The sequence below is a fragment of the Caretta caretta genome, chromosome 3 (genome assembly GCF_965140235.1).
Source record: "Caretta caretta isolate rCarCar2 chromosome 3, rCarCar1.hap1, whole genome shotgun sequence".
Taxonomy (NCBI): Eukaryota; Metazoa; Chordata; order Testudines; family Cheloniidae; genus Caretta; species Caretta caretta.
The window spans coordinates 106,617,620-106,642,869 of NC_134208.1; the positions used below are offsets into that span (position 1 = coordinate 106,617,620).

Sequence of the window (25,250 nt, forward strand, 5' to 3'; positions counted from 1 at the left end):
GCCTGATCATTGCTTACAAACATAGTCCTAATGGGATTACTTGTGTAAGTAAACTTTGCTTGCAAAAGCAAGGGTTTCAGCATAAGTCCCAAGCCCAGTATGTCTATATATAATACACATCCATATCCAGGTAATCCCAGTTCTCCATATTTTAAGCATTTATCGGTTAGCAGTAAAAATGCCTGTGTTCCCTGAATTAATTTAACAATGGATACTTACAAAATTAAAAAAAAGACATTTTGGGTAGTAAAGCAAAAGAAATAATTATTGTTCAGAAATGCATCCATCAGGCATCTTGTCTTGCATCCAAGGAAAATTAATTCAAGTACAACTTCAGACCAACTGATAAAATCCCAAATTAAATGCCAGCTGGACCACGGGTAATTTCTACCAGCACTGCATGCATGGAAGAGCAGATGTCTCTATGCAAAGCTGCCTCAGTAGAGGAGGCTCTATGGACCAAGAAGAGAAGAGGGAGGAAAAGAACAAACAGGGGCTGCCTTTGTACTAGAGGTCTTCTCTTTTGCTGAAGGAAAAAATGAACAAGTGACAAGCTGAAAGCTGGATTTGCATGCCTGAAAAATTAGCTTGGCTAAATTCAGGGTAACTTCTTGGCACAGCCTTTCTCACTGTGACTTATATCTGAAGGATGGGTTGGGGGATCATGGAGAAGGGCTATTAATTGTAATAGACAGCTGAATTGTCAACCACAGAAATAAATCTGCTGACCAATATATGAAACCACATTTATCTATTCATTACACCCATCACTGAAAAATTATTCTATTCCCTGAAGTCAAAAATTCTTTATTGTTGATTTTAAACATCTTAGACAGTCTCATTTTACGCAAAAAACCAAACAAATAAAAAAACTACCAAGAAAAAAGCTCCTTTTTATAGGTCACATCTATAAGCAGCACTTTGTATTAAAGTAACTTTTTAAAATTAGCGTCCATAAGAACTGTATCTAAAAATCATCTGATAAGAAGATGGCAGTCCTATTAAAATGTGCAAGGCATATCTCTATTTAAGACAAACTGATTAAATGACGTTTGTTGCTTTATGCTTTTTTGTTACTGGCTACCTGTTTTGCAATAAACTTCCATTTTAGAGACAGAGAAGTAACTTCTGTGGTAATAGTTCACCTTCACCTTTTGAATTTATTGCTGCATTATACCCGAAACAGCTGTGATTTTATGGATTGTGCATATGCTGAGTGTCAAGAGACCTGGGTTATATTCATAACTCTGCCACTGACTTGCTGTGAGACCTTGAACAAGTCACTTGGTCTCTGGATGCCATCTATAAAATGAGGATAATACTGTTTATCTCTCACTTTGTATGGATGCAGAGTGCTAAAATATTATCTGCAATAGAACTGGTTTCTACAAATATCTCATACTTAATAGGACATTAAAAGAAGGGTCTGGTTTATGTTCCAATATAGCAACTATGTCCCTTAGTCTAAATGAGCTAAACAGCTTGCAACTAGTGAGGACGGACGATCTAGTTGTTAGGACACTAGCCAGAGACCTGGGTTAATTCCCTGCTCCGCTAGGGAGTTCCTGTGTGACCTTGGCAAGTCATTTAAATCTCTCCGGGCCTCACTTCCCCATGTGTATAATGGGGATAACAGCACTTCCCTACATCACAGGGGTGGTGTGAGGATAAATGTTAAAAATTTTGATGTGCTCAGGTATTACAGTAATGGGGGCCATATAAGTACCTCAAACAGATACCAGTCTACATATTACATAAGAATGCATTCAACTTGCAACGAGTCCCATTTTGCCTGTCTAAATCCCCATATCATCTGCAGAACTGGGCTGTCACAGTGAATCTCTACATCAAAGCTAGCTTTAAAATATGCTGCAGAGCCACACCACTGATGACCAATACTGACTAGAAGGCAAGTTCATGAACTTTATCTACAATACATCCAAAGCACCCATTTTGGACAGAAGACAACAATTTTCTCTTACTGAGTCAGAAATTCCAACAGATGTGCTGCCATAACAGATTAGCTGAAAAATCTTTTGTTCAACAGTCTCTAGATGGTTTGGTTAATATTCTGTTTATTTAAGTTACTATATTTCCTTGTCCCACCCAACCCTTCTCCCATCCTCACCACTTTCCCCTCCCCACAATGTACAGTGAAGTTAACAAGTTTAGAACTTTGCCACATCAGTGCATATAATGAGCTGTCTCCTGGCATGTGTCAGTCCAACAGGGAGTCTTTAGTCTTTGGAACTCAGTGACACTTCATCCCCAATCAAGTAATTCCAGTGCTAGCACCTTCTTCGCTAGTGGAGCGCACACTGCAAAATATATTTAATCTCACTGAAGAAATCATGGCTTAAATGGTCTCATAGAAGTGCCTGGTCTCTGTGACACACCAACTATCCCAGCATTCCCCACACACCTTGCTCACTTTAGCAGATCCTTTTGTAACCTTTTTTTAACCTTTTCCTTCCCTTTTTTTGGTGTCCCTTCCTTGCTTCTCTTCTCCCCACTCCAGTTCACAATTTCAGAAGCAGACTGGGTTGATAATTGTACTCACTAATTTGGGACCATCAGCTCAGACTCATGTCCATTACGGTCACTCCAATGGCTGTCAAGCCACCTTAGAGCTCTCTGTTCTTTTGGCTAGGCTTCGAACTATGCATCCCAGCCAGCTTTAAGATGAGAGTAAAAGCTGATACTTTAAATGAAGCCTACTCTCCTTGGATTTGTAATCACAACTGCAACAGTAAAGTGTACGTTCTTAGTGATTTAATATATGTATACTGGGGAGAGTTGGTTGTTTTAGAGTGCATCATGTCATGGGGAAAGGGGAGGTGGGTGTTCCTTGTATAGTATCTCAGACAAATAAGGGGTTGCTGCTCAATTCTTCAGGAAGGATCCAGACATGACTGAGAAGAAAGAGCTCTGCAATAGGTGACTCCCAGTTGAATGTGTCGAATCATCAGCATATTTAAATATTTTCATTGTGTCTTTTCTTTCTCTTTCACTAGGGATGTAAAATGTTAACCAATAAGCATTAGTCTTACTGGTTAACCCACCTTAACTGTTAACCCCCAGGCCGGCCGATCCGCCAGCCCCAGCGACCCTGCGCTGGCCAAAGCGGCCCAGGCCCCAGCTCCAGTCGCGCTGGCTGGTGGGATCAGCCCCAGCCGCCAAATCTGTTAACCGTTTAAACGAAATATATTTAACCATTTAAATGATTAATTTTTTAAACAGTATTTACATCCTTATCTTTCACCTGGCCCTTTCACACCAGCAAATTCCAGCAGAGTGAATCATCTAAATGATTCACCAGTACAGAAAACCCAATCAGCTTTCTAAGGGCACTAAGCTAAAACAGACAAACAAATATCATTTGTAACAAGCTGTCACTGGGGAGACTTCAAAATGATTATCTCCATTTGTCTTGGACGAATTTAAATTTCTATGGGGATTTCTATTAAATTTCTAGCCCAAGCTCAGTTGACCAGGGCGGTCAGCGGGGTCCAGCAGCAGGAGCCCCACAGATTGTGGAGTGTGGAGTAAATTTAAACTTAAATCCCTGGAAATATTCATTTTTAGGAGGGGTTTCACAAGATTTCACAATTTAGTGAAAGGGGTTTGTGGGCTGTTAAAGTTTGGGAACCACTGATTTAAAGGTATGTTGTTAGACTGTATTAACTAAGGTTCTCCATCCCCCCAGGTTTCAACTAGACCAGCTAGCACGTGTTAAAAGTACACACTGCCTTGGCTACACTAGACTTTAAAATGTATTCGATAAAACATTTATCCTACTCAAGACAAATCCTAAGTTATTTAGCACTCCCTGCTTCCTATACAAGATTCGTGATAAAAGTTCAGTGTCAACAAAGCTATCAAGAAACAGGTTTAAAAAATAAGATTTACATGAATGCCACCAAACTCAGACACAAATTTGAAAAATGGTAAGGCTCAATGGATTTAAGAATATTAGAGGAATATTGCTATGGGCTTTGAGTGAAACAATATCAGACATACAAAATGTCTTTGAGGATTTAAAAAAAATCTTCTCAGTAGGGTTTTTGACAGTGTTTCTTATCTACGTGTCAAGCATTCTACTGTAAGGTGCTTATAACGTGCCCTGTGCATATGTAATCCATCTAAATATAATCAATCTATATATTTTCACACCCAATGGTGTGCTATTTAACTAAATCTATAGATTTTCATTCTGAGCATGCCCCAGTAAGCACTCATTTCTCAGCATGAAAGCAATACTCAACTTGTAAAGTCTAGATTCTTGGTGGAGTTTTGTCTAATTTCCTTTGAATACTTTTTTTTCCTTTTTAATTCCTTACAGAAAGGGTATTGGACTATGGAACTCTGCCAGAGTCAACAACAGATGTACTGTGAATTAATTCAAAAGGAGTAAAAAGGATAGAGTACATGGGTAGAGCTACCGGCACTAACTTGACTATTGAAACTAAAATAATGAGAAATAAGTTGATTTTTATTTCCTGGTTTTGTAAGAACAAGGCCTTACTAGGACATATGGTCTGCGCCTAGCCCTTAATGGTCTTTTATTTCAATAAGGCTTTGGGGGGGAGCTCACATCTTGACATCTCTGTGAACCTGGACTAGACCTGTTAATATTAAGTGGTTCCCCTTTACTTTGCAGCTCTTTAATGAAACACAAGATTACTGTTAAAACAATAATCTTCTCAGCAGGATTATCCACCAGTGGGGCTGACCCCAATATTGCTCATCTGTACAGTGATCAAGCAGAGGCATGGTGAAAACAACATGTAAACACATACCTGTCCAGACGTTCTTTCAGGATGGGATGCTAAAAGGCTTTCTGGGAAATCTGGTTTTATTTTATAACGTTAACCAGATGTCTTCTGGAATATAAATGAAACATTTAAATCACTGCTGCTAAAGACATTTCTTGAACTTGGCTAACAGGACAAAACAGAAGCCACAGCCAGCAAACCCGTTCCCCACAAGATAAGATTACTAACGAATCACAATAGACACTGCTGCCTGGAGCATTGAGCCCTACAGTGTGTGCAAATAACCTGAATCAATACAACTGCAATGTAAAATCAGTGATTTATGCAGGAAGCCTCTGCAGAGGTGTACAAATAGCATAGAAGTTGGTCTACTGGACCTCCTATCCTTAATATGTCTATTATATGTGGGATTACTGTACAGTCTTTTACAAAGGTCTATACTTTAAATCTATTTGGAAATTAGTGTAGAACATGGTGGTAATGAAACATTATCCCCTGTACAGCAATCTGCACTGGATGAGGCCAACTTTGGTGTGACTTTTAAGGTGTTGGTTACCACTGATTTAACCCCTGGCTAACTCAAAACCTGGATGCCTCTATCTCTGAATGATATCAGGGCAGCTGTGATCAGCTGAAGCTTTGTCTACACTGAGTGTTTGTCTCAGTTCCAGAAATCAACTGTCAACCACTGAAGCAACTGCAACCCCCAGGTGTAGACAAAGAAATCCATGATTTGCACCAGTAGAGCTAACCTGTTTTTTTCCACCAGTGCAGCTACACTGGTGCTGGCTGGGATTGGGACAACTTCTCATTGCAAACAGGGCCTTAGCCACTTAGTATAAATTCTCTTCTCTCCCTCCCCTTCCCAATATCTCCCTCTGGTTTAAACCCAAACTTGTATGGTTTTCTCAGTGACATATCCTTGATTCTGGAAGGCAATTTGCCCACCTTAGCCCTGATTTGGTGATCTTCAGCTTGTGCTGAAATGCTTATCTGCTCTAAATAGCTTTGATAGGTATATTATATTACACTGTTGAATAGTCCAACATAGTTCAATTAGGTGTAACACGGTCATGCATTCTAACAAGTCTCATGCTGTTGCCCTTGTTGCTGGTCATTTTTAAATTATTGATCAACTAGCTAGTTGAGGATTATTTTCAATTTATGTTTTATACAAGACAACTGCTTGTGTTACTATTAACAGAATTATTACTGCATACTGCTGATCTCTGATACTGGTTGAAGGTCACAGTGCACGATTCTTTAGGTACTACCACCTTACATAAAAACAGGTCAAATCTGTAGGGAAAACTCTGGTGATTATGTAGGGTGCAAACCCCTCCACTTTGCACAGCCTCTTGGTCACATAGATCAAAGGGGCTGGAGATGGGAAGATTCTGGAAACTACAGCAATAAGTAAAAAGAAAAGGAATACTTCTGGCACCTTAGAAACTAAGCAATTTATTTGAGCATAAGCTTTTGTGAGCTACAGCTCACTTCATCAGATGCCACCTCCCATCCCCCCTTCCCATCTGGTTTATTGGATATTCCAAGATCTTGGTTGTGCCAAACACTCACATCCAAGAAAGAGAGGAGACAGGTTATTTGGCCAGTGGAAATAGACTGACTCAAACAGTGGCATAAATGATGTAATCAAGGTACCATACTCTACTTTTTTTTTTTTAAACAGTTAAGCAATAAATTGAAATGAGGGTTTTTTTTAATTATTAAATTCAACTGAGCTTGCACTTCCATTCCAAAGCCTCATTTTAGGCCATTTATAATTTTCCTGAAAAGCACACACACGGATTATGAGCTGAAAATTTCTCAGGTATTGATTTCAGACTAGAAGTCGTCTTAGTTTTTAAAATCACCTACATCAAAATCCATTCAGCATTTCTTGAGAATGAACACAAAAATGTGCAGTGTCAATTTCATGGGTTTTCTTTTTCAATTCAGATCATACATAAACATCTTGGTTTTAAAAGTTTCATATGGAACTTATGTACTGCTTGAAATCATAAATGAGGACTAGCACATTTACCTCATTTGAACAAATCTGGATGCCAGATTGAGACACTCATATTTAAAAATAGTTTTATAAGCAAGCAAAGTTGGGTCTTCTCCTTGCTTAACTTCAGAAAGACATAGCTGTGGTTTATGGGTGCAAGAATTTTAAATACAACACAACAGAATATACACCTGCATGTTGTTTCTCAAACTGATTATTACGTTTATAAAATTAAACAAGGTAAAAACACAAATAAAAACACGTGCATGTGTTTCCTGAAGAGATGCACAAGAAATGTATGTAAAGATCGCTGCTGAATGCCAATCCTTCCATGAAACAATATCCCTCCTTAACTTTTAAATGTACTACATACCAAGCAGATTACACGATTAAAAAAAGCTACTGGTATAAGTATTATTATTGTGTGTATTGTGGTCACACAAATTGCTGGTATGATTATGATGGGTCCCATGCTTCCTCTTCTTGGGGTGGGGGTGGGGGGGCGGTTCATGGCGCAGTTTCCTGTCCCTGAACTTGGGATCTACTGTCCCACTAGTAACCCAGAGAAGTGTAGTGGAGCGGGAGGGACCTGGGCCAGCCCTCTACTCCGGGTCCCAGCACTTGAACTAGTGCTTCCTTCCCCTGGGCTACTTCCCTCTCCTGCTCTTCAGCTTGTGGGGCTTCCTGCCCTCTCTCTCTGCACAAGCCGGGTGTCTCTTTACCTAGAGTCTTGGTCTTCTAGCCAGTCACAGCACTTCTCCAAACTCTCCTCTACTTCAACTCCTCCAAACTGCTCTCTGCTCCAACTCCTTCCCCTAGCTGATTGAAGCAGGGGGTTTTTAATCAGGTGACTAGCTACAGGTGCTCCAATTGGCTTCAGGGGCTTTTCATTAATCTATAGAAACCCTTCTTCCCTCTACAGGGAATAAGGCTTCTCCTCATCCTGGGACTTACATATCTCTCTTATATCATTCTCCTGCTGCCTTCTGGCCCTGCTATATCACAGGTGTTTTACATAGCGCTGATCAAAAGCCCATTAAAATCAATTAAAAGACTCCCATTCACATCACCAGGCTTTTGGTCAGCCCCATAATGTCTAAAAGCTGCTGAACTTTTAAAATTATATCAGTGTGAATAGGTATGACCTTAAATAATTTTAAAAACTAAGCAGGTTTGACCTACTTACCTCTAGAAAGGTAACACCAGAGAACACGTTGACAGCAATCCACCTTTTTGTGTGTTTTTTTACTATTTTGAAAAATGTCAAATATTTGATATGTTACCAGGTGGTTTTAGTGACAACTACTCTGCTTCTGTTTTGTTATATGTAACCTGAGTTGAATATATATTTTTCATTCATTGGGGCATCAGTGAATAAAACTACACAAAAATCACTAGCCTAGAATCAGACTGGCATGGTGTAGGCAGTGGTATTGTGAAATCCCATAAGCTAAGGCTAAACAAAGCTGGGACCCAACATTATTTGGATGGGAGATCTCTCTGGAACAAACACACTTTCATGCACCAGACTACAACAATCAGTTGTTTTCCGATGACATCACATCCTGTAGTTTTGGCAGCAGTTGTCCGACTGCCTTAGACCTCATTTTAACATTGTGACATTTAACAAATATTATACATTTTGAATATTAATACAATGTAAAAAGTGAAGTTTAATCACAGAGTCAAGAAATTCAGAATCCAGGTTTCCATAGCAACCTAACTCTGCTCTTATGTAATGGCATTTCATTAGGGCCTTTTACTACATAATCACAGAGTTTTGGGTAGTTATTCAACAAATAATACAGCACAACAATAATGCAAAGAATTGCAGTTTATTCTCTAATCAAAAATGCACATATGTAGGCTTTGAAAAATCCACTTGTCCTTCTAGAAGTGGTGAGTAGAAAACTAACCCTAGCCAGTAATGAGTCCTCTGCCAAAAATTTCAGCAGAACTTTAAGTTGAATAAAGCTCATATCTAGACTTAATAAACTCCCAAATGTGACCCAATGCACAGGTGTCTTCCTAATTCTGCAAGGCTTTCCCAAGCTGCAACAGAGGATCATTGACAAGACTTTGGCCAATTCATTTGCCCTGTATTGACACAGAGCCCTGCAGTCATCGTGAAATTGACAGGCATCGTGTCAATTTCATGTCAGTTTCACCCTGCCCCTACTTGGGCCATCATGAGTAGAGCGGGGGAAGCTTTGGAATTACTCTCAGGGAGAGAAACTAAAATCATAGGCTGAGGAAAAGATGGTGAAGTGGAGATCTCCTTCCATGTTGGCAGCCAAGAGACAGGTGGAGGAGTAGTTATGCACTGCCAATATTTTACCAAGGGAATCTCTCAGAAATTTTCTCCTTTAACTTATGATAAATTCTGTGTAATAGGGGTTCAGGCACCTGCAGAAGAAAGTGGTAAGAAAAAGTGCACATATTTGTTTATTTTTCTATCAAACCTAAACCCTTTATGACCCAAGAGGGAGACAAAACTACATGGAAAATTTATATTTAGTGCACTGGAAATGTTTGCACTTTGATTCTGAAAAACGTACTGAGGTACCAGTATAACAGAGTATTCAACAGCTACAACATGAAATGTAATTTTTATTTTTGCTTTAACTGGAGAATGGAGAGAGGCTTTGTGAAAGACCTTTTAGCATGGTCCAGGAATATCCCCCTGCCTGAACTCTTTGAAAATACCTGATGTGGTGCTCTTCAGTTTGGTGTGTTTTATGAGCCCAAGGCAGGATGTGTTAACAGTATCCAGAGATAATGTAAACTAAGATAACCATCTCAACACCCCCCCCCCCCTCAATCTGATGGCAGAATACTAACAAGGGCTTGTGCCCCCCCTCTCTGGGGAGGGGCAGAGTAGCAGAGATCACTCTCCTACCTTAGGGAGGAGTTGCAGGAAAGAAAGGAAGCTCCTTCTCCTTGCCAGAAGCCAGGAAAAAAGGAAAGTGAGGACTTAAATTTATCAGCCTGTGAAGGTCTAATATGACAAATGAAGGCCCCAGACAGGTACATGGACAGCACCAGAGTATGAATTCCAGAACTCTTTGCCTTTATTACATTGAAAAAGGGGAGGAGAAGCTAACTACAGCATCACCAAGGGATCTGTCAACACTTCCCAGCCCCATATCTTTCATATCAGCCTCTAGCTAGTAGGGGGTCACACATTTTTTTAAGCCTGAGACATGTAACATTTTGTATTATTGCAGAGATCTGCTATGACCCTATAACATTGCCCACACATGATGGGACAGTTTTAATATTGCTATTGGAACCTTCACTTTCAGTCATGCAAGTCAGAATATTCAAACATCAGCTTTAACACTGTTTTCTCATCTTTTGGACCAGAAATCTCACTGATGAGATAATTTAAAAAACAGCTTCAAAGTTGGTTGGTTTGTTTGCTAGTAAATGTGAAGTAATTTTTTTCTTCTTATGTTCATTACCAGCCCTCAGAAACGTGAAACTGAAACCTTTTTCCTTATCGAAGTTTCCTCAATTGTGTGCATACACTGATTTGTTTTTGCGGGGTTGCTTATGATAAGTAATTAGCAGTTACCACTGAAGGATTTATTTTAAAGAAAAAGTTACAGAAAAAGCTAGCAGCAGTTCCCACTTACGTTGGTATCTTGAAGCTTATATATTGGGCAGAGGAGCATAAAAGCACCTACTTCACACTGTAATATGGTTTTATATATATAAATCTATTAAAGAGAGAAGAGGAAATTCAACCCTGATGTAACTATTGAAAGAAAGCCACTGTAAGCATGAATTCGGCCCATATATTTTTCTTTCATTAAGTTTCCAGGACACATGATAGGTAGAAAATGGAAGAACAAGTAGTTAAGACTTGACAGTGCAAAATTTAAGTACCAACAGCATTTTCTTGAAGCTACAGTATGAAACTGCCTTTCTATTGTAAAGAGCTGACAAGCATGTCTTGTATGTGCACTGTAAGCCTATCTCTACAAGAGATAGTTCAAGGCTAAAGTTCTGCACAAACATATTACCCAGTCATAAATTTAAGAGCATGCAGGGTATTTGCTGAGTCATGCGTGATCTAATAATGTTGGCTGTGAAGAGTACCCTATTAAATTACAGTCAAAGGCATAAACAAGAGATGATGAAACCCAATTAACTGAAGTGCTAAGAGAACTGAAAGAAAAACAAAAATATGGCAACAAAATGTTTCTCCATTTATATGTATTAAAAGAACATTTCTAGGCATTCAAAAGGCAAGCCACTAACACAGACAAATATTTTCTGCAAACCAAATCACAAGGCGCTTTTACTCAAGTCCAACCCAGTGAGGTGTTTAGTGTCCTCAGGTCCCATTGAAATCAATGGGAGTTGAAGGATTTGACACTTTGCAGGTATGGGACCTTGGTGCAGGGACACTGTCTTTATTGAATAATACACACACGGGTAAACTTTTTTTAATTCCTTTATACTGAGACTGTCTCAAAACTCTACTTCCACCCACATGTAGATGATGTTCCAAACTTTTCTCCATTGACTGCTCTTGTTCAAATGGCTGCACTAACAGAACATAGTGCCACTAACACCAAAGATAATGCAATGGTAGTCCTGGGTCATAGACACATGGACAGGCTAGCAAGAAGCCATCTGTAGAGACTTACTTTGTAAACAATTTTAAAGAAAAAATGGGTAGCTTTTTTTTATAAGTTTCTTTCTAACACAGAAACTCATTCAAACTCCAGGACAGTTTCTAATTCTTACCTAAAACCTTAGAGCCATACTGTGTATTTCAGTGTGCAACTTGCACATCCATTGCCTTTCATTGAGAGTTGTGCATGTGTATGTGAGAGCAGAATTTAGTCCTTAAAAGTTTAATGCAACTGTTTGTGAACAAGGAGCTATGCTACAGAAAGCGTCCTTGGAAGTTGATTTTGCTAGCTACTCAAAAGCAGCCATCCTCCATCACATGTAATACTATACCACTTTCAACAGAAATGATGACAAAGGTGCCAATTCTACCTGGCTATTTCTTAAGACAATAAATGGGCTGATTCAGAACTTTAAGATGTAGTTATTATTTAAAGAAGGCTCTGAAGGCAGATGTGAATTTATAAAGGCACCACGTCATCTAAGGCAGTTTTTCTGCCCTCCATATGCAAATTCAGCGCAGCAAAGCTGGGGATTTACCCATCTCTCTATGGCAGAAAGAATTACTTCCCCTCCTCCACCGGCAAATGTCATCCAACACACCTGACATCTGTTTAAGACTGCAGAAGAAGCTGTTTCTTTTGGAGCATAAGAAACTCAAATATGCTTTTAAAGAATCAAAAGCCTAGGGACAATGCCAGGCTCTCTAGTGGCACAGAGAACATAACCATGTAAGTTACTGAATTTCTCTCCAAGTTCTTAGCAACAGCTTTCCTGCCAGCATCTTACCTCTTAGTACCGACTTGAGGTTCAGCTTGGCTTGGCGATGCAGATCCTCCACACAAGGTGGCCTCGTGGAGGGCAGGAACACATTTTCCTGCTGGTGCCAGGGAGCAGTATAATGGACTGTCCATCTACTTTCTTCATCTAGGTTGGAGACAGCTGCAAAGAGAGAGAGAGAGAGAGAGAGGGAATGTAATGCACAAATTAAATGCAGCTGAATGAGGATTATGAATAAATGGTGGGGAGGAGTGGGAACTGAGGATACTAATATAAAAACAGACTGGGGTTCTTCAGCAATTCCATTGACCTTAATAGGATAACACTAGCTTTACACCATTATGAGTGAGAGCAGAGTCTGGCCCACTGCCTTTACACATCACAGCATCACACATTGGTCACATACTGGCCAGGCCACAATAGTAACTTGGCAGGATCCCAATGGCCACACCTTACTTGCCAATACATTTGCATAAAAATATATTAAAATAAAACACTTCTCAAGTTCAAAATTCTTTAAAAACATTATCTAGTAATAAATCAACTACTTAATTAACAAAAGTACAGCACCATAATATTTACTTATAATTTATCTTCCCTGAGAGACAGACCTTAGCTGTTGTCTAAAGTTTGCTATCAATATAAACTTTTGTGGTTGAACAGTCTTACCCCTCACTCTGTAGGGACAGAAAAAGGGCAGTTGAGGTATCACCCCTCCAGCAGCATTTGTCCTTCAGAGCACATACTGTGCATCCAAATCTCCAAAGCAAAAAACTACAGCTGTGCCTGTCTCCCAAGCACCTGTTATGCTGACTCAACCAAACTGTGCTGATCACCTAACTGATCTCCATCCTCTTCTCCCTGTTTCCAAGTTTTCATTACCTCTCTTGTTGCAGCTGGGAATAGCATTTAAATCATGCAGCTCCTACCTCAGTATATATCGCAACACCACCTAGCACTGTATCATTATTAAGCATTAGAAATGTAATGCCTTGTATAATGGCACAGATGCTGTACAGGCTATGAAGCACAGCGTGAAGGTGACAGCTTCCTTACATCTGAAAAGTGACAGATTTCATTACAGCACACTGCCTAGAAGAATAATTTCAATTGTAAAATAATTGCATTGATTAGTTAAACAAAGTAAAGGAACTCACAAATTAACTTCAGAATCTCAGTACAACAGAATGCTACAAGAAATGCAGTAAAAGACGACTCATTTTTGGAGGCTTTTAACTGAATTTCCTTGTGGTTTTCTGTCAGATCCTTTTATAAGTGTTTTCATAATAGTTTGTTGCACTGTTCATTTGCTCACAAATTTGCCTGGCCATGTGGCCTGGCCCCTCCCCTCTTGTACCTACTTTCATTGTACTGGATGTGATAGAAAACACCTCATGCAGCAGGGCAGATAATGCTGACATGGTGTATGGCTGCATTCTCTGTCCTTGCTAATCAGAGGTCAAATCCAAATGATAATGAACAGACAAGTCACTCAGTATCTGATCACAATATCAATCATCCTAGAATTATAGGAAACAAAAGGTTCAACTGACTGACTTACCAGGAAAGAACCCCTCCCCCTGGCATTCACCTTACAAAATAAGAGAAGAAGACAGACACCAGCCATATTACTGCCCAACTCTACTCAATGCCATACTAAGAGAACTCTATTGCTTATCTAGAGGATAATTAAAACCACCAAGATGTGCTACACACACTCAGATGGCCAGATCAATCTCAACTAACCTGTCTCAGAGGAGTAAATCTCACCAGCTAAATATGCAAGTAAATCAAGTATCTCAATGATTTTTTAAAAAGTTTATGACTACAATGATATTACACAATGAAACAGGACAACAAATTTCTACACATGTTCAGCAGTTGTACAGCTGGGACTACCAGAAGATGTTAGAGTAATACCTTGGCATGCAATAATGATATATACACAGAGCAGCAAGTTACACAAAGAGGCTTTCAAATCTCATAATCAAACAGCTTACATTAAATGAAAAAGTTTTGCTTCTTCAAAGCCATTTAGAGGGACAAAGAAAATCAAAGTAAGTTAACACTCACTCACTCTTACAAAGAAGCAGATGCTCAGGAACATTGCCTTCCATAACGCTGCCTCTGCACATTTTGAAACAGTGAAAGAGAAGAGAAATGTACAGATTTTCCGATAAGGGTTTCTATAAAGTATAGATACATATTGAGCTTTCCTACCAAAATTCCAACAACTTTCCACAAAGAAAACTTGCATGCACACAACTACTTACTCTTCTTCTTGAAAAGTTTAATTAAAGATTTCAGCTTTGTGTTGATGAATACCACCATTTCCAAGGTGTCTATCTGTGGTCCTGGAGTTTAGATCCCATAGAAAACAGGAGCAACAAGCAGGTGGCTGGTTTTCAATTTGTACTTGCCAAAGCTCTGCAAACCCTACTAACTTTGTCTCTTCCTACACCCGTTCCCCCCTCCTGCCCCCCCTTCGTTTTGCACAACAGTGAGGTTGGCCTTATTGTCCTGGCAGTTAGAAACCATTAACAATCCTTGAACCTGAACGCCTTCTTCTGAAACATAATCCTGGGGGCTGGGAGCAGCTAGTTACAACTTGTGAAGGAAGGAAAACAGAAAGCCAATCATTCATATTTGCATTGAACCAAGATCAGGCTTTTTAACTCAATGCTCGTTCATCCAATTCACTCTCCAGCAAATCAAGTTTTCCTCTCCTGGTTTCACTCTACCACAAACAGTGACAATTGTAGATAACTTCTGTTTTCACTACTCTGACAGGATCTTCCAAAATCCTTCACAGTGTACCAGAGAGAAAAGTGGATACTTTCATGTCCATCCTTTGTATAGCCCAGGCTACTTGTGAGTATACGGAATTTGAACTGGCTGGGACAGTGAGGCTTTCAACTATTGTTTCCCAAACACGCCCCCAATCCCTTCCTCCTATTCCATAGGCAACATTTATGAGCAGCAAGGCTCTACAACTGAATCTCCATGGAGCTCTAAATGAGGGCTGCATTCTCGTGTAAATCAGGATGCCCTTCTTTCCCACCTCTCTTCCCTTCCCCCCGCCCCGCCCCTTTCTAATGTCCCAAGACCTGCATTTTAATTGTCCCCATCACAGAATTCTTCTTCGCATTTCCTTGCTCTCAAAATACTTTTCCCCGCCCCTTACAATTACAATAATGGAAACAGCCCAGCAATCTTACATGTTGAATTTCATTCAGTCACATGCTGAGCTATCCTGATTGGGATCAACTTGGAAACTCCATTAATAAAATTAATAATAAGCTAATCAAATGATTTCTGTCGAATAAAGAAACTATAATTCAACAAATGATACCAGTACAAGAGCCTGACCCGAAAAGGCTTTTTGAAATACACTTTCACCTCATGACTTTAAATATTCCTGTACATAAGCACATCTACTTTTATATTTAGAAGTGAATTACTATTTTACTGAAGTTAAAGAGCAAATGGTAAGTGCCCCATCAATCCGCTCAGCAGGGCATGCCCCTCACACAATGCCAAGATTCAAGAAGCAAGTCCTCCTTTACAAAGCAAGGCTCCGCAACTGCCTTGGGTTAACAATGAAAGGGTTCTTCTTTGGGGGGAAAGAAATAGCAGCAGAAGGGGTCTCAGTCTGCCCCAAAAGCTGCCGCAAGTTCTAGCCTTTGCAGTGCAGCATACAGAAGCAGGTGTTCTTGAGAAGCATCCAATTCCCAGCCCCGCTGGTTTATCTCAGAATCACAACTGTGCAGAATGGAAGCGATAACATTTTGAATTCATACATTGCCTCTCAGCTGAAAGGGCCCCATAGTGCTTTACAAACAAGTGTGTTTAATATCACAGCCACCACTGGGAGCAGGTCCCAGAGGCACTCTGTCTGGCTCACCACTGAGGCAGTCAGAACATCCTGGAAGAGAACACACTGGAGTGGCAAGTGCTTCAGTGCTTGAAAGGATGCTGCATGCTTTTCCCCCAGGCTGGCTTCCACCCCACAGCTGATACAAAAAAGGGCCAGATGTGGCCTTGAACTTTTTCAGCCTCTCTCTGGGGAACGTAGCACTACCAGCGATACTGTGGCTCCCCAATATCCCTTTGTTTGCCAGACGCGCAAGGACATGGACTGAGGCTTCCTCTTGTGTACATGCAAGGTGCCCTCCACCCTTGCTCACCTGTGCAGGGCCAGCCACATTCTAGCCCTACATGAATAACCACCACTAGAAATGCAGCCACCTAAGGGGTGAAGGCAAGAGCTGGACAGACAACCAACATACAGCACATACGAAACAGGTGGGCTTACAAGTGCCCGGTCCTTGGTTGTCAAGGTACTGATAAACTGCATGGTACTTATTTTACCTGCCATGGAAGGATGAAGGGGCTGAGCAAACTTTCTGTGATTTCAAGCAAGGGTACACTGATTTGCTGGTAAACATATGCTTCTGGAGGGGTAGTTGAGAGTAAAAGGAGGGAGAGAGGTAAGCGAGAGAAACAAATTATGCTAGTAAAAGCTTGGCTTTGCCTGTATAGCTCTATCTACACAAGTGACTTCTGCTAGCACAGCTATATCCGTCAGGAATCGATATAGCTTGCTACTCCCCTGACCAATAGAGTTAAGCTGGCAGAAGTCTGAAGTGTAGACCCTGGCCTAGGTACTGGACCAAAACTAGATTAACTACGTAACATATGAATTATCTTATTTATTATCTGATGACGGAAGGAAAATGAGTCCATGGTCTCAGTCCTGTTCCTCAAGAACAAGTATCCACATCCCTGGAAATAACCACCATTATCAGTGGCACCCTTGTTGGCAGTCTCTGCAGAGACATTAAGGACTGAATAAGCCTGGAGATTCAACACCATACCACCACCCCAGACTCTCCAAAAGCACATCAGCAGCGGGACAGTGTCATGAAGCTTATATTGTCACTGCCTATGCTGTTCCTGTCCTATAGATAAAGGATTTCAGTTTCCAAATCCAGCACATTTCATTAATAGTAAATGCAACTATAAAGCAGAGGGGGAAAAGCTATAACTGCCCCACCCCATTCATGTTTGTAATGAAACTCTAACACCCAAGCTTAAGCATCCAAATATGGATTTGGGGGCTGGGTGGGGGGATGAGGGAGAATCCTTGGAAAATTTTGAATTCCTTCATTCGAGCTGCCATATGTCTCCAATAAGCATAAGGTTCCTCTCATAACTACCTCTGACCGGGAAGGCTCCGGCGTGACAGAAGGTCTATGTCTCAACCTCACTTACACAAAGTAACCTCTGTGACATTCCCAGTCTCCAGTCATCCTTGGAAGTAAGATTCTGGACCTTTCCCACAAATCTTGACCTCCAAAATTACAACACAGTCAACCACTGCAATCCGTCATATAAACATGCTTCTTCCCCAGATGGATACTTAGTGGCTTCTGTGAACTTAGTATATTGTATCAGTCTAGACTAGTGATACTCAGACCGCAGTGGTTCAGGAACCAAATTAGTCATCAACATTACCCAAAAGAGCCACAGTAGAGTGAATTCATTGTTTCATTTACCATAGTACCATATATTCATATTTGACAGTATGACAGGAGATATATTTTGTATGTATTCTCACAGCAAAATGACTGAACAAATACTAAAATTTTATCTACTACAATTGGTTAATAACATGGTAAAAGAATCCTGATTGGTTAATAACTTAGACTGGTTAATAATTAAATCACACAGTATTTCAATATCATGTGCTGCAAAGAGACGCAGGAGACACATTGAAGAGCCACTTGTGGCTGCCGAGCCTCAGTCTGAGTATCCCTAGTGGACAGGTTCCAAATCACAAAGCCGCCACCACCACCACACTGGCACCCTGAGAGTTATCTCAAGACTGAACGGGCATGGAGACTAAAGTATCCTCCAAATGTGTTTCCTCAAGGTCAGAGGTAGGACCATAAAGGTGAGACAGTTTGGGGAAGTTTGTACGGTTATCAGCACCCCAATAATTAAAGGACTTCATCCTCCAGTGCTGTCAATCTAGCAGTCACAACACCAGCCCTAAAATTAATTTACATTTTTTTCTATTTTAAGAATGGGTTATAGTAGGACAAGAACAGCACCAGCACTAGCAGGGTTCATGTCACAATCTAAATATCACAGCGGGTTGACCCACAGTTAGGATGCGAGCCTGGACTTGGGAGAGACAGGTTCAATTCCCTGTTCCGTCACAGACTTCCTGTGTAACCTTGGGCAAGTCATTTAGTCTCTCTGTATCTTATTTCCCCATCTGTAAATGGGATAACAGCACTTCCCTACCTCACAGGGAAGTTTTTTGTTTTGTTTTTTGTTTTATAAACAACACACTGATCACATTTATTGGTGCATGTGCTTCTTACAAAAGTGATGGACCCACACCCCCTCTGCTGGCCAGGTGGAATGTGTTGGGTCACAGAGAACAGGAGGAGAGGCTGGGCAGGAGGTCGGTGGCAGGGTACAGCTACTGCTCACCCAGACGGTAGCTAGAGCCAAGGGGCCCTGTGGAGCATCACAGCCCGCAGCCCTTCACAGGCCAGCCCTGGCTGCATGGTCCTGCCCTGGATCTGGGGCAGGATGGTTTCCTCTTTGGCAATGGCAAATGGTTTCTCCACCTCGATGGTGCCACAGTCAGCAATGGTGACATCCTTCAGGGGCTTGTCCCATCTGTCTGTCTTAGTGTTCTCCACCTTCCTCACCACATCCAAGTTGCGAGGATAAATCCGTTAAAGGTTATCAGGTGCGCAGATACTAGGATCACGTTGGCCATATAAGTAGCTACTCTAGATATACACAGGTGTTTGGCAAGTTCAAAATATTTGATAAAATGAAACCAAAACTCAAAGGGAAATAATGTTTATCAGAAAGTAATATGATGAAATGGTAAGGGATATTTTATTTGATGAGACCATTAATCCAAGCTGCTCCTCTGGTCCTTCAGAATTAAACAACACAGCTTATTTACTTGGGGGCAGAAAGGTTCAGAGCAGCAAGAAAAGAGGAGTATTTAAAAAAAATGCACATCATCTGGTGTCACAAATGCCTATTCAAAACCTTGAGAGCAGTGTGCAGAATCGCTGGCAAACTTCTGCTTCTCTGCTTTTTCACCATATAGAAGTCTCTTTGCATATTCAATTTCAGGCAAGTTGAACAGTGCTCTTTTTTGGCTACTGTCAACATAGATTATTTTGTTTTGTTTTAAAGTCTGCCAATAACACTGCAACAGTGGCACTCTAGTTTATGATAAAGGACGTGCACATGTTTTAAACCTTTGAAATACAGAAGTGTGGTAAACGAACGATCAGTTGTATATGGAGGGATTGAAACACTGCACCCATCCCCCTCTTTAGAATTAGGTTTCCAACTGACCTGTTCCATGACAACCATCTGGAACAGTCACCTCCTGACAATGACAGCCATATAAGAGGTCTGTGCCTGTGAAACTATCTGGAAATATTTGGTTTCCTCAGAAATATTTAAGGCAGACCACTGAGATAGCTTCTTTTATTATCTAACCTGCTCCACTGCTACCAGTCTTGTGAAAATCTGAGGCTTTAAGAACCAGGCATCAAAACTAGAGAAATCTGGAATGTTTATAAACAGGTTTACAACATATCTGCCAAAGGCACTACAGCAATTTTGCGTGATGAGAATGTTTTCAAGAAGCGTTGAATGTATTGTGTCCTCTACTATTCCTGCTTATCATACTTCACGACTGTATTATGCAAAACTCAGAAAATACTCAGCAACTAAAGAATCTAGTCCTGCTCCCACTCACGTTAATAGTTTTCACCATTTATTTCCGTGCAGGCAAGGTTGAGTCCACGCCCCAAACTACACACACCATGAAATCCATGTAATGAGAGATGTGCCAAGTTACTCGCTGATGTACTTGCCATAGGCTCAAAACATAAATGTTAAAAGTGTAAGAGTTAGCCACCATATTGTTCTGCAAAAAGAAACAACAGTCACAGATGCTCTGGAAACCTTTTAAAAGGATAGTTTTAAAAGATACAAATGCCTGGTTGAACAGGGAACTGCACTGTGAAAACCATTCCAGTGTATCTCCATTTTACATTTAATAAGTGAAATAATGGAGGAGAGATATGTATTTCCAACATCAAATTACATGTTTTTGCTCTTAAGAGACATGCCAGTCACCAAAAAATAAAATATATCAGTGCTACTCTTCTGCAACTCTTCTGTCCATGCAATATGAAGTGGTTTCCACACATATCTGAGGAAGGAGGGTATATATAGTATGACCATAGACGCAGGTTACGTATACTACGTAGAACTGCTCTCTGAGTCATCTCCCCATCAATCCCTTTAAGCAGCTGTTGCTGACAGAAGGAAACCGGGCTAAATCAGAATGTCACCCACCATATACAGTCTGAGCACATGTGCCCTGTATCTCCAGTGACAGAAACAGGAAAGTGGGCACAATCCTGCAAAGTGCTGAGCGCCTCCTCCAAGATTCAGGGTGTTTTCCACTTCCATTGATTTCAAAGGGATGCTCCATACTTCACAGAATCGGGACCTTAGACAGTATACTTCTTTCAATTAAAAAAGGCTCTTGTAAGAGACTAAGGAATACCAAGCAGCTCAGGTATGGAAAAGAGTGTAATATGTACAGTTTTATTCCAATTCCAGTCACCTTCCCTCATGCCATCAACTATTTGTTAACCTTGAGGTGGATCCAAAAGGCTGTTTTCCTTTAGGGATAACTAATTTATAAATTAGAAAGGGTTCTTTCCCCCTTGGAGCCAATCGTGTCTGGCCAGCTCAGGGTATTTTTCCTGAGAACAAAAGTTAGTAGTTCCCACCACAAAGGCACTCCCAAGTGGAAATACATTCAGCTGCTCTCCTATCTTGAACTCAAGTTGCTCACAATGGCTTCTTTCAAGACAATCTCGCTCTTCATGAAGCACGATACTTCTCCAGCTACTAACAAATTATAATAATTAAATCTGGGATCAGGAGAAGGAGAAAGAGGGGGGAGGGAGAAGTATTTTATCCAAAAGCAGTTGTAAAAGAGAGGTCCATGCACCACTTAACCCACTGGGGAGCCATGCCCAAAGCCTCTCTCCGCATAGGCAATTACCAAGCAGGTATTGATTTAAAAGATATCACAACAGCTCCCTAATTTATTCATGCTCATAGGGGATTAGGGACTGCAGATGCTGGAAAGGAGGTTGGGGGAGGAAGATGAGAAGGAGAAGCAACACAAGGGTAGATAAAAAACAGACTTTGGTCGATCTGATTATCCTATTGAGGCCACAACACAAGAAAGCTAATTCACCTCTTCAACAGTTCAAAATCTTCCCTCATATTCTCCAGCTATCGCATATAAACAAGTTGCCAAAGAGAGACAGGCTTTTAGGCAGAGCTGCACATCAGAAATATAGCAGTTTCTTCAGGTAGGAACATCTCCAGTCAAACATTGCAAGATTGTGAAGGAGAACAGAGAACATTTAGCTACTGTGCAACTTTTTAATGTTTTGTTTTAAATTTAGGTGGGCAACCATTTTTCTTTGTTCATTCCTGAACTTAGTTAAGGGAATATTAGCTCACAGAAGTTTGTTTGTTCCCCTGAGAAATATCTTTTTAGATTACATTGGAAAATATTCTTTACTGTAAATTTCAAATCTTCCCTGTGGTTGATTGTGAGCCTGGGATTTGGTTTATAGAATTGATCAGAACCTAGGATGACAGTTGAAGAAAAACTAGTCTTTCCAAAATCTAGATCTCCTTCAGATTTGTCAGATAAATTCAAGTTTATTGGTTTTTCAGAATCAATGCTTGTGAAAATAAACTATCAGATAGAAAACTTGGATTGGTCTTCTCGTTTTATTTTTTCTATTGTAGGAGATTTTGGGGATGAGTTGGAGACCAACAAAGTCAATCATAAAAAATTCATTTCTGAACTTTTCTCCCACAGTGCCCCCTCATTCATTTCACAAGTCACATTTGGCAGCAGCTATGTATTTGTCGATCTGTAGTAATATCCAGCAACCATTTTAAACTAATCCCAATCTGCATTCTCTCTAAAGGTGTCCTGAGGGACACACACTTCCTGCTACTTTCACGTATTTAAAAGTCACAGAAATAATTTGGATAATGTACCTCCATCTCTCCTCCCTACATTGCTCATCCTGACAGTTATATCTATATATGGACCAAGTGGATTTTTCATAGAGTGGAGAGGCAGGAGACCCGAGTTCTTTTTTCATCTCTTCCACTGACATTCTGTGTCACCTTCAGGTAAGTCATTGAACTCCCTATGCTCTGAGAGAAACACCCTCTGTATAATGGGGATAGTAATACCTCTCCACTTTTGCAAAGTGTTTTATGCTGTATAGATGAAAAAGATGCAAAATATCATCATTACTACACATTTACAGTACTGCCAACCGCATGATCCAAAAATCATGGATCAAACCCCACCAACATGAGCCTTAAAAAAAAAACCAACACTTTGCCATTAGATGTTGGGACCTTTAGGATGCGCAGTTTCAAGATATTTTTCTGCAGTAAGGAAGGCTAGATGCTTATTTTATGTAAATGAAAGATGAGATTCCCAGGTAGTAACTTAATTCCAGCAATTAGGGTTTTAAGAAAGACACCAAATATTGTGAGACACTTGATAAAAATCGCAAGAACTGGCAATATTGCTTTAACACAAGTACAGCCTCCCTCAGACAAACAAAATCATATACTGACTTCATATAAACACGTGACTTTGTGTTGTGAGAAGGTACAAGGAGGAATCATAATTTACTTAAGATGCCACTGCAAACTGAGCCAACATCCATCCTCAAGTATCTGCAGAAAAAGACTTTTGCTGGTCAATGGATGTATTCATCTCATGCCACCAAACATAAAAAAAAATTGGAAAACAAAATTTAAACAAGACCTTTGTGTGCTTCAATTCCTCTTAACTAAAATGTGCCTATGATGCCCTTAAAATGAAAGGTTAGTCCCATAAATGTACACTGTTAATTTATTGAACTTTTAAAAAAAAATCATCATATGGATGCCAGCGCTGGATTAACCTTTTGTGAGCCCAGTGCCAAACCTATTTGTGGGCCCCCATAGGGGCAGTGGAGCATGGCACAGGGAGGTCGGTCCCCAGAGCGAGGGGCACGGCATGGGGGGCCCCGCTCCATCCAGCCCAGTGCGAGGACACTGTTTACAAAACGACAGTGGCCCACCTGACCCTGTGCTGCTAGCGTGCCCCTTCCCCTGACGGATGGACCTGCACCCCGCCACACAGCCCGTCCCGCCCCCAAGAAAAATCCCTTTTGTGAAAGAATTAAACTTTCACATCCTTTTAGCTGAGTAACAAGAAAGGTTTTACTCCAGCTCTCTAGTCCTCAAACAAAAACATGCAAGACAGAACTTCATATTCCTGATATACAAGGTTAACAAAAATAAAATGGGGAATACAGGTAGGTAGGAATGACACCCTTAAAAAGGAAGGTTAACTATGCAGGAGGTTAGAAGTGGGACAGACACCCTTATCCCCATTAGTAAACTACAACTATACGCTAACTAACAAAACTATTAAAAACTATTTACAATCTTTTTACAGGAAAGTTGAGCCAAAGAAGCTAGAAGCTACCAACACAGGGTTCCTTCCCACACTGCAAGCGGGAACTGAAGAGGCAGTTGGTCTGAACTGCCACGTACACCCTTAGCTTGCAGCACAAGAAGGCATAGTGCACAGATGCAGAGCAAGGGACACAGTTACTGGAGAATTTCTGGTCCCGGGGGGCATGGAGCACATGCATGCACACCCACAGTGAATAGCCATAGGAACCATCAGTCAGAGAAGAATTATAGCTGATGCTCAACTAGCTCATGACATTTAGACTTCGTGAATGTACAAAATGCCCTTTTGGAATACCAGTGCTGAAAGTGCCTTAGCAAGAACAGAGTCAACAACAACAAACAACGCAGCATTTATATAGTGCTTGATCTCTTCAAAACAACCTGAAAACCTTAACTAATGAATCCTCGAAACATCCTCACAAAGTGGCTAAGAAGGCCCTTTTCACAGATGGGAAAGGGAAGAAAGAGGTTAATAACCTGCGATATGGTTTTGGGCAGATCAATTACAGAGCTAGGACTGTAATGAACTGCTGATTCTATTTAGTGCTGAGCTCACACCTCTAAAACAAGTCTCCCCTTTAAATGTTGTCTTACCTGGCTACGGTGGACACAGGCAGGGCTGAAGTTGGTTATAAAACATTTTTACAAAAATGTGCTATTGACTAACATGGGGCCAACCCAGCAAGCCTTCTCCTCATGGGACCTCTAATGACTTCAATGGAAGTACTGTGCCAGGTATATAAAAGGCATTGCACGAGTGAAAATTTAAAGCAATCCAGAACTCAGTCTGTCTTTAAAAACGTTCATGCCACTAGATTTACTACTTATAATTGAAAACCTCGCAACCTATATGGCCATAGCATCTTTGTCATTTCAGTATCAAGTTGATAGGTACATTATATACAATATATATGACATAAAGACACTAAAAAACCCTTGAAAATTAACAGCCCAATGACCTTTTACAAGGGGTGAGGAACTCAACTACCACATGAACTGAAGCTGCAGATACTCAGCATCTCTAAAAGTCAAGTCAACATTTCATAATGTGTGGGGTAATTTCGACATAGGCAAAGAGCCTTAAGATGCCCACACATGTCAATATAATATACACTATGATTTCAAGCCTGCCACATCTTAATTAGAGAGGAGCTATATACCACACAAACATGTACACAAAAAATTCTGCAAAGACTCTAAAGTAATATAGTGACAAATATTTTGGCGTGTTTTCAGCCAAGATACAGAGTTCACAATAAACTGTATTGTGCAATTCAGTTATTTTTAAAAGATAAATCCTTTGTTAATAAACAAGTTTGAAAAAAAGGCAAAGAATTATCAGTCGTTAACAAAGAAAGGAGTAAACGTTGGCTCCTTTTAATACAGTTTTAAAACTG

General features: G+C 40.4%; 1 protein-coding gene across 12 annotated transcripts in view; it reads right to left on the reverse strand.

The window, feature by feature from the left end:
• Positions 1-25,250, reverse strand: part of NHSL1 (NHS like 1) — a 258,713-nt gene that overhangs the window by 47,237 nt on the left and 186,226 nt on the right. For 10 of the 12 annotated variants that reach the window (XM_048844377.2, XM_048844376.2, XM_048844379.2 and 7 more), the window contains exon 2: positions 12,220-12,372. In XM_048844377.2, the coding sequence (XP_048700334.2) occupies positions 12,220-12,372 (153 nt within the window). Of the gene's footprint in view, positions 1-12,219; positions 12,373-14,483; positions 15,240-25,250 lie in introns of those variants that run through there. The other 2 variants (XM_048844381.2, XM_048844383.2) reach the window with 2 other exon arrangements.